At 57.6% G+C, this 9,794-nt stretch overlaps 1 protein-coding gene across 1 annotated transcript in view; it reads left to right on the forward strand.

Moving 5' to 3' along the window:
• The window catches only part of SORCS2 (sortilin related VPS10 domain containing receptor 2), a 367,218-nt gene that overhangs the window by 311,088 nt on the left and 46,336 nt on the right, over positions 1 to 9,794 (forward strand). The window contains 3 exon segments of the mRNA XM_029952530.1: positions 1,929 to 2,063; positions 4,638 to 4,786; positions 9,560 to 9,647. Coding sequence (XP_029808390.1) covers positions 1,929 to 2,063; positions 4,638 to 4,786; positions 9,560 to 9,647 — 372 coding nt within the window.

Raw genomic sequence — 9,794 nt, forward strand, 5'->3', positions numbered from 1 at the left:
GGACCTGCCCCCCCCACAGCTCAGGCGCCGCCCCCCAGCCTGGTTTACTCCCGGTGGTTCTCGGACTTTCTGATAGGGACTGTCTGGTCATGGCCTTGATCGCCACGCACCAGCCGTGCTCAGCCCAGCAAACAGGGCCCTGCGGCCCGCACACGCGGGGACTCGGTCACGGTTGGGACCACCTTAAAAACTGCGCAGTCTGACTATTCAGAAATGCCAGCCAATAACTGGTCACGTGGCACCCGGATTCCTTGTGCCGAGAGGCGCTCACTCCCTCAGCACCAGCCGGCCCCTCTCCGGGGCAGCTCGGGTCCTCGAACGTTCGTTCTGGGGCGAGCTCGGCGCCAACCACGAGCCTCCCGCCCCCCCCCCCCCCCGGGGCCGGTGGGTGAGGAAGGGCGCCATGTTCGCAGGCCTCCTCCTTTCTGCACCAGGGCCCCAGAAGGCCCCACTGTCTGCACCCAGCTCCTGGCAGGAATGGGCCTGGCCTGCCCCGGGCTGGCTGAGTCGGCTCAGGGCTCCCCGGTGAACCTGAACTTCTTGAGGCCAAGAGCGCTGCTGGGCCGGGCCCTGCCTTCTGCCCGGTCCTGGGAGCTGAGCTGCTGGCACAGCTGGGGCTCTGAGGAGGGCGCCGACCTCTCTCAGCCGCTCGCTCCAGCGCCCTCCCCCACCTGCTAAGCAGATCTGTCTCTGGGCTGCTTGGCTCTTCCTTCTGAGGAAGCAGGGTGCTACCTCCGCCTCCAGGAAGTCTGCCTGGCCTCCCCCACCCACAGCACACTCTCTCTGACCTCCCAGGACGCCCATGCACCCCCCATCCCAAAACTCCCTGCCGGGGGCCCCTGAGGACCAGACCACCGCAGACCGCACAGTCCCTTGCCCTTGGGATAGAATTGTCCAGAGAAACCTCTTCATCCTGTAGTCATGATGCTTTGCACATCACGAGCCTGTTACAGTTTGTTGATTTGTAATAATGACAATTCCAGCAGCTCTGTGATTTCCTACGGGGGCCAAGGGGCCGCCCCACGTGCTTCCCAGATCCCGGTCCCCACCACCGCCCCATCGCGTGGTTTCTGATTCTGTCCTGCCCATTCACAGGGGGGAAACTGAGGCTCAGGAAAGCTCTCCCGGGGCCACCTGGTTTGCAGGTGGTGAAGCTGGAAATCGAGCCCAGGCAGTGACGCACAGTGGCCTGACCTGCACTGCCGCGCGCATACGCGTGTACACACGCACACACGCACACGCGACTCGCGCTCGCACACTTGTAACGTGCATGCACACAGTGAACGCACGTGTGGGGCTCACACGCTCACACGCACACACGTGCAAGGACACACACCCGCAGGCATGCGCACACTGCACCCCTCGTCCCCTGGGGCTACCGCCCTCTGCCCCTCCCCCTGCCCCTCCCCACCGCCCCTCCCCAAGGAAAGTGCCTCCCTCCCTGGCTTCCCTGTTGTCTCCGCGGAGTCCCGGTACTGTCTCTGCGCCTCGGTTTCCTCGTCTTCAAGACGGAAACCATCAGTTCGTGGACGGTGCTGTCATGAGGGTGGTCTCGCCAAGTGTCGCCTCCTGTCTTGTTGCTCGTGCTTCCACAGCCCACTGGTCGTCTTTTGTGGCTTGAGCTTACCTTCCGCCAGTGTCTCCTCCACCCGGTGCCTCTCCAAGTACTCTCCTAAGGAAAAGTTCTGGACCAGAGAACTTTTCCACCTTGTTCTGGAACCTGGGTATAGGGAAACAGGCTGGGAGAGCGTGGGGAAGGAGGCTAGTTCTACCAGAAAGAGGTGGAAGCCGACTTCCCAGAGGGTGGGCGTTGGGTGTAGGGCTCTGAAGGAGGAGTAGGAGTCCGTGCGTTTCAGGCAGAGCACAGTTGGAGGGCATTCTCACCCGCCGAAACACAGTTGACAGTGTCTCGGTCGTGACCTGGCTCGACTGGAAACCAGCTTCTCGGAACTGTGTTCTCGCCTCCTGTTTAGGCAACGTCAGCGAACCGGACCAAGTACTACGTCTCTTACCGTCGAAATGCATTCGTCCTGATGAAGCTGCCGAAGTACGCGCTGCCGAAGGTAAGAGCGGCTCCCCAGCCCCCCGGGCCGCACTGCCTCGTGCGCAGGCGTGCCGTGCCCCCAACCACTCTCCCCCCCCGCCGTCGCTCTGCCTCACGTGTGCCCAGCTCCGTGCGGTCTCAGGGCCGCCTTCCTGACACTCGGGGTGCCGGGGATCCCCTTTACCATCTCCCACTTTCATCCGCAGTGTCATTCTATTCACCTCTGCCTTCCGGCTGCCTGATATGGCAATGGGTACATAGTAGGTGCTCAGTTAATGCCTCTTCCTTCCCCTTTGCTGGGCAGAAGGGGAATGTGAGGGCTGCCTGGACCCCGCCCCAGCCCTGCCTCGGGACCAGACTCCATCGTGGCCTCCCCGCTGGTGGTGTTCCCTTCCCATTTCAAATCTCCAACTGACATTCCGAGAGGCACAGTAACCTGTGTGAGGTCACACAGCAAGTGAGAAATGAAGGCTGCTCTAAACCCTGGTCCCCGTGGGTCTGAGACCAGCCTCGCGCCCCATCTCCCTCCAGAGGCCTTCGATGGCCCACTTGGCGGGCCGGGTGCTTATGGTTTAGAAGCGCAGACGAGCGGCCCTTCCTCCCACACATACTTACTGGGCATCAAATATCAGCTAGGACCTAATGCTGCCGCCCCTGCCCTTGTGGGGCTTTCAGAGAGGAAGCAGGCAGAAAACCTGTCCGGCGTGATCGCGGGCTGTGCCGCGCTGTGAGGGAAGGACAGGCAGAGACCGAGGGTGGGGTCGTGGGGGGACTCCCCTGAGTGGACATTTCCTCTGAAGTCTCAAGGTTGTGGGAAAGCTGTGCAGGTGGAGGGCTGGGCTTGTGCAAAGGCCCTGGGGCAGGAAGGAGCCTGGCTGTAAAGCAGAGGGTGGGGGTGAGGAGAAGACATCTTTGCTCTGCACGCCGCAAGCCTAAGGGCTGGGCATTGTTGTGACGTCCTCTGCACCGGCGCTGTGCTGCGCTGGGCGCCAGAACGCCTCTCCTGAGCCCTGAATGAGAAAAACACATGAGGGGTTTTTAAGTTACAAGAAAACTTTTTAAATCTCCTTTAAAAAATTTTTTTTTCTGTTTTTATTTATTTTTGAGAGGCAGAGAGAGAGGGAGACACAGACTCTGAAACAGGCTCCAGGCTCTGAGCTGTCAGCACAGAGCCTGACGTGAAGCTTGAACCCAGGAACTGTGAGATCATGACCTGAGCCAAAGCCGGATGCTTAGCCAACTGAGCCTCCCAGGGGCCCCAAAACTTCTCCTTGATAAAAGAAAAGGGGAGGGGATGGAAAAGAAGAAAGAAAGCAAGGGAGGAAGGAAGGGAGGAAGTTGCATAGATTAACTCCAGGCTTGGCGGAGCCCATAAATGAAAAGCTAATGGTTTCATTTAGGGCAGATGGGTTGGTTGGTGTCCCTGGGGGGTGAAGGGGCCGCTTCGGCCTCTGAGGTCTTCCTCCCCCCCCAGGGGGGCTGCAGCAGCCTGAGAAGCATCCTGTGTCGTGGGCCCCGCGTCCTGGTGTTGGGGGGGGGGGACACTGGGCCCCTCCCTGCTCCCGTGACACTGGGACCGTGGGCAGCTTCTGACCATGTCTGGGGTCGGGGGTGGCTGGACCGGCAGCCAGGCCATGTCTGGAGGAGTTCTCCGCCTTCGACACGAGTCCTGGCCTCCGTGACTCTGGGCACTGGCCGCACCTCCTGGACCAAGTCCTCATCTGCAGGGGGCGGTGCCTCTTTCTCAAAGTGGCCGCTGGGGTTTGCAGGAAGCACCCCAGGGCCAGCGTGTGTCCCCCCAGAGGACCTAAGGGTAGCATTCCCTGCTAGCTTCCTTCTTTCCCAGTTCCGTGGGGGAAGAGGGCCATCGAGAGGAAGGACAGGGCTGTGGTAGGAGACGCGGTGGTGGCAGAAATGAGGCACGTACGTGCCCCATGGGATCCGGGTTCAAGGGAAGGTTTCAGATCCTGGCATGTGCACGGGTCCTGAGCGCGCTCCCGCAGGGCCGTGCCTGGACCCAGTGACAGGCACCTGAGGATGCCGGGGGACCTGGGCTGCTCTTGGGGACCAGTCCTGCCCCCTGGAGCCCTGCAGGGTCAAGACCAGGTGTCATCTTGCTGAGCACTTTGCCGGACAGACAGCAGGGCCATTTCCTCTTTGCCAGACTCCGGGAAGGGGGAGGGGCAGCCAGCCCCAGGGTTTCCCTCCAACAAGGGGTAGAACAGGCTCATGGCGGTTCCTGATCAGATTCGGTTGTTTTATGATGAACTTCGAACTCTCGTCTGCTTCCTCCCCTCAAACCAAATCCATCCTTTTTATTTTTCTTTAATTGCTGGAGTAACCTCAGGAAGACCAGAGAAATTAGAGCAGAGCCTCCCTCCCCCGCTACCCGACCCGTCCCCTCCCCCATCCTTTCTCCAGTCCCCCATCCCTGTCCCCTGTCCCTGTCCCCGGTCCCCTCTCCCATCCTGTCTCCTATCCCCCATCCTCATCCCCCATCCCCCACCCCTGTCCGGCGCCCTGTCCCCATCCTCCCGGCCCCATTTGGTTCTTCTTAGGGTCTCAGCCACATGCCCCTGTGACTCTCACGCAGCCGAATCAGAGCCGAATCAGTGTCCGGCGGACGGGGAATCTGAGACTTTTCCCAGGACACCGCCCGAGACCCGCTGGCAGTGAGCACAGAGCTCCCCGTGGAGGAGACTGTGCCTCCTTTAAGCCGGATTTCTGTGGTTCGGGCCCTTGGTAGTTTCCAACAAGGCAGCAATGCTTACATATTGTGGCTGCGGATATGTCTTTATTTTCTTAAGTTTAAGTTGAGCGCCCTTGCTTGAGTTATTTACTTGTGATTTTAAAAAAAATACCACCTTCCTTAACTGAAGAAAATAGGCAAAGACTGTAAACAGACAAGAGGAGAGAAATCCAAATGACCATCGATTATATGAAACCGTTCATAGGTATAAAGCAAACGCAAATTTACTTCCAAGTAAAATAGTCCTTTATTTGTACAAAACTTTATAAAATAAAATGAAACCCATAAAGCATAAGAACCAAAGGCACAGAGGCTGGGGGCGGGGCGGAGACTGGTATGGGGCGGGGCTGGGGTGGAGTGGGGTGGCGGGGGCGGGGCGGAGGGGCGGGGCGCTGGTTGGGGCGGGGCGGGAAGCAGCCCTGTCCTCTCACGTGGGCAGCGGCTCCCACATCAGGCAGGTGCAGCTGGAGTCTACTCGAAGGCTCGTCCAGGGGAATGTGTGGACAGTAAATCAAGGTCAATGTCCACGATTTTGGCTCCCCCCTGATAGCAGCCGCCCCAGCGTCGGGGCGGGCGCTGGGCTCATGTCCCCGGAGCCGTATGTGCACTGCTTGTGGGAATGCCGTGGGGACCCTGTTCCCCAGACCCCGGGGTCTGTGCTGGGAGTTGATTAGAGGAGGGCAGACATCCTGTCCGGCAGACATCCTGCAGGCAGCAACGGTCTGGAGGCTGTCTCCAGCCCCCCGCCCTCCTTTAGGCTCCATCTTTTCCCCTTTTGGGAGCAAAGATTTAGGGACTAAGACATTCAAAAGCAACCACACATATGTTGGAATTTAGCAAAGTCACCGAGCCCACCCTGGGGAAAGCTCAGGCTCACAAAAGACCTTAAGAGAAGAACTTCAGGTTTTAGCTTGGACTGATCCCTGGTACAGAAACAGGAAACCAAACCCAAGGAAGGGAGAGAATCTGATCTGCCTTATTAGATTCTAGTGTCCCGTTTTCAGCAACAACAAAAACAAACTACAAGGCATTAAAAAACTACGATCCAGTCACAGGAGGAAAAGCAACAGAATTTGTCCCTGAAAAGACCAGACGGCAAACCTACCAGACAAAGACTTTAATACGATTGTCCTGAAGATGCTCAAAGTTAGAGGAAACCATGAACCCAGTCAGGGAAATGGTGTACAAATAAGCAAAATAGAAATAACCAAGGAATAGAGAACATAAAAAGGAACCAAAAATAAAGTCTGTGGCTCAAAAGAACCCCATGGAAATGAAGCAGAATTCACAAGGTGGATTGGAGGGCGGGTTTGAACAGACAGAAAACAGATTCAGAGACTTGAAGGTAGGACCATTGACATTATGGAGTCTGAGGGACAGAAAGGAAAATGGATTGAGGAAAAGTGAGCACCATCAGGGGGCCAGTGGGACACCACCAAGTGACCAACACATGTGGTGTGGGTGTCCCAGAAGGGGAGGGGACAGAGGAGGGGCAGGGAAGCTATTTAAAGAGCAATGGGGGAACCTGGGGGGCTCAGCTGGCTAAGCATCCGACTTCAGCTCAGGTCACGATCTCATGGTTCATGAGTTCGAGCCCAACATCAGGCTCTGTGCTGACAGCTTGGACCCTGGAGCTGCTTTGGGTTCTCTGTCTCCCTCTCTCTCTGCCCCTCCCCTGCTCGTGTGCTCCCCCCCAATAAATAAACATTAAAAAAAAGAAACCATGCCCAAACTCTCCCAAAATAGTGAAATACACGAGTAGAGATGTCTTAAGAACCCCGACGAAGTCCCGACAGTGCAAACATAAAGAGCGGTGCCAAGACGCGTCGGAGTCGAACCGCTGAAAGACAAAGACAGCATCTCGGCGGCAGAGAGCCGGTGCCCTCATGTACAGGGACCCCCGCGGAGCTAATGGGCAGGCTCCCCGGCAGGCGGCCGCTGCTCTCCAGGCTCTCCCCTGTGGTTTGTATGGAAGTCCATAGGGAAGCTTCCCTGGTGCTTCGACAAACGTTCTCACGCTTCCCCAAACCACTTCTTGAGAGCGAATCCACTGCGGCCAGTGGAACGCGACAGGTGTCTCTGCTGTTTGCCCCTGCTGCCCCCCTTCCCTGTTTCCATGGCAGCCACGGCCTCACCCCTTCGTTCCTCAAGGAAACGGGTGTAAGACTCGTAGAGACTTCTCCACATCCGTTCTTCCCGAGTCTCTGCTTTAACAAACGCCCACTTCCGGCTGGCCCGCGCTTCCGGGGCCAAGCCCGCGCTTCCCAGCCCCCCTCGCAGCGGACATGTCCTTTCGTCTCCAACGTCTGACGGCCGCACACGGGAGGAGCCCCTCTGAAGGCAAGCGGCTGTCGCCCTCTCTCCTTCCTGCTGCTCGCATGTGACCGTGATGGCTGCACCTCCAGCCGTCAGCGTGAGCCATGAGGACAAGGGCCAGGTCACGGGACAGTGGGACGGTGACCCAGCAGGAGCCTGGGCCCCTGGTGACTCGCTAGAACCTGCATACTAGTCTGTGCACCCCCAGACCTCCCTTACCTGGGGAGGAAGGCGCTGTCTTGTTTGAACCAGCCTTTTGCTTCTCCTTTCTTTCCCCTGCAACCAAACCTCATTCCACCTGATAACAAATATCGACAACTTTGCTATTTCCTTCCACGTCTCTCTCCAGGCCACACACATATAGACACAAACACACCTACGTGTATCGACAGATGTGCACACAGACACACGTATGTATATCTGATGGTTTTTCATGTTCTCTGTTTGAAAATGGAGACCACACATGTCTCTCTGGCTTCTAACTTTTCTTTTTAGAGACAGAGTAACAGAAGTTCAGATGTGAGCAAACACTGCATATTATTTACCTCGTTCTGTCTTGTCTTTTATCTGATTCTCTCATCAGCAAAGAGTTTTTAAAAGACCGTTCTCAACATTGGCATGCAGGAAGCGAAACGAGCAGCCTCTCAGCCAGGCTGGTGGGGAAGGAATTAATATAAACTCTCGGGACCGTCATTTAACATGTAGTAAGACCTTCAAAAATGTTCCTCCTCTCCAGTGCGGCACTTCCCCTAGAATTTATGTTCGGGACGTGATCAGAGAGGCAGAGGCCTGTGTCTAGGGATGTTCACGCCTGCCTTGCACTAATGCTGGGAACGCTAAAGGCTCACCAGTGGGGAGATGGTTCAATGAAACGTGGTACACCCACAAAAATAAGAGCATCAGATAACATCAAAAAGTGTGTGTGCGTGATTCTACTGACGGAGGGAAGTGCTCCCCATCTAAGGTGAAAGAGCGGGCTCCACCCTGTATGTGGGGGGGAAGCGTAAATCACACTTGGGAAAAGACCCCAAAGTGAACATTTTTATTTTTATTTATTTATTTAAAAATTTTTTAACGTTTATTTATTATTGACAGAGACAGACAGACCATGAGCAGGGGAGGGGCAGAGAGAGAGTGGGACACAGAATCCGAAACAGGCTCCAGGCTCCGAGCTGTCAGCACAGAGCCCGACGCGGGGCTCAAACTCAAAAAGGGCGAGATCATGATGTGAGCCGAGTTGGACGCCCAACTTACTGCGCCACCCAGGCGCTCCTAATTATTTTTTTAAATGTTTCTTTTTGAGATAGACAGAGAGCGAGTGAGATAGGGTCAGAGAGAGAGGGAGACGCAGAATCCGAAGCAGGCTCCAGGCTCTGAGCTGTCAGCACAGAGCCCGACGCGGGGCTTAAACTCACAAACCACGAGATTATGACCCGAGCCGAAGTCGGACATTCAACTGACTGAGCCCCCCAGGTGCCCCAAAAGTGACCATTTTTAAATGGTAGGATCAGGTCTCCCCGGGGGACGGCATTGCTGGCAACTTCTAGCTTCTACGTTCTTCTTTGTTTCCTGGATCACAGGGAACATTTCCCCAAGGCGCTTCCCCGGGTGCAGAGGAGAGGGGGTTGGGGTTTGTGCCACAGCAGGGAATGCTGGTCACCTACCCCACGGCCGCCACCATCACCCCTGGCACTGCCTGAGCGTGGCCCCCCAGCGCTGGCCCAGGAACACTTTCCCCACCAGTGCGGCGTATTGCCAAGTGCCCCTGACCCGGACACCCCTTCCCCGGAGACGGGCTTCTTGGTTCCGGTCATTTCCGTGTGAGATTTCTGTCCGTAGACAAAGGGCCCCAGCTCATGCTGCCAAGGACCTCACAACACTGCCTCGCTTTCCTGCAGAGCCCCTTCATCCTTCTGAGCAGTGCAGGGGCTGGGCGGGGAGGGCAGGCAGGGGCCATCAGCACTGTGTCCTACCCAGGCAGCCAGATCTCTCTTGCTGGATGCCAAGCCCCATGACGAACAGGGACTTGGTGTGTTCTTAGAGAAGCCAGCTGCCCTGTCTATGCCGGCTCTGATGTCAGATGAGAAGACGCAGAGAGAGGCGGACCCCGAAACTGGGCAGGGACGGAGGGGTGGGGCTCTCCTCTGCAGGAGCCGGCTGGCATCAAGGACGGCCCCGGGTCCCTGTCCTTCCTTTTCATGCGATTGGGTTGGTTCTGCTTCTGAGCTTGAGCCTGGAGAGGACTGCGGAGTGACCTAACCCGTCCTCCCCCCAGGGGCACGGGGAGGGGGGCTGTTCCCAGGGCAGAGTCCGCCCCTGGCACACAGTAGGCGCCTTATGAATACATGCCCAGTGAGGGAACCAGTAGACAACTGGCCTGATGAGCAGGACGGGCCTGGGGGAGGGGAGGCCCCACCCCCGCCCCCGGCGGTGACCCCCTGGGGCTGCAGGGGGGAGATGGGCAGATCCCCCGATGCCAATGCGGGCATCCCTCCCACAGCCAGGGAGCAGGGCTGGAGTGCAGCCCCCATTTTGGAGGTGGGAAGACAGAGGCCCGGGGAGGTGGAGGGACTTGTCCAAGGTCACACAGCTGAGGGCAGCAGCAGGACCCCAGAGAGCCGCGCCCCCACCCCCCTGCGCCGCTGACCCTGCGCTCTGCCGCCAGGACCTGCAGATCGTCAGCAC

Source organism: Suricata suricatta, chromosome 1, assembly GCF_006229205.1.
Source record: "Suricata suricatta isolate VVHF042 chromosome 1, meerkat_22Aug2017_6uvM2_HiC, whole genome shotgun sequence".
NCBI classification, from domain to species: Eukaryota; Metazoa; Chordata; class Mammalia; order Carnivora; family Herpestidae; genus Suricata; species Suricata suricatta.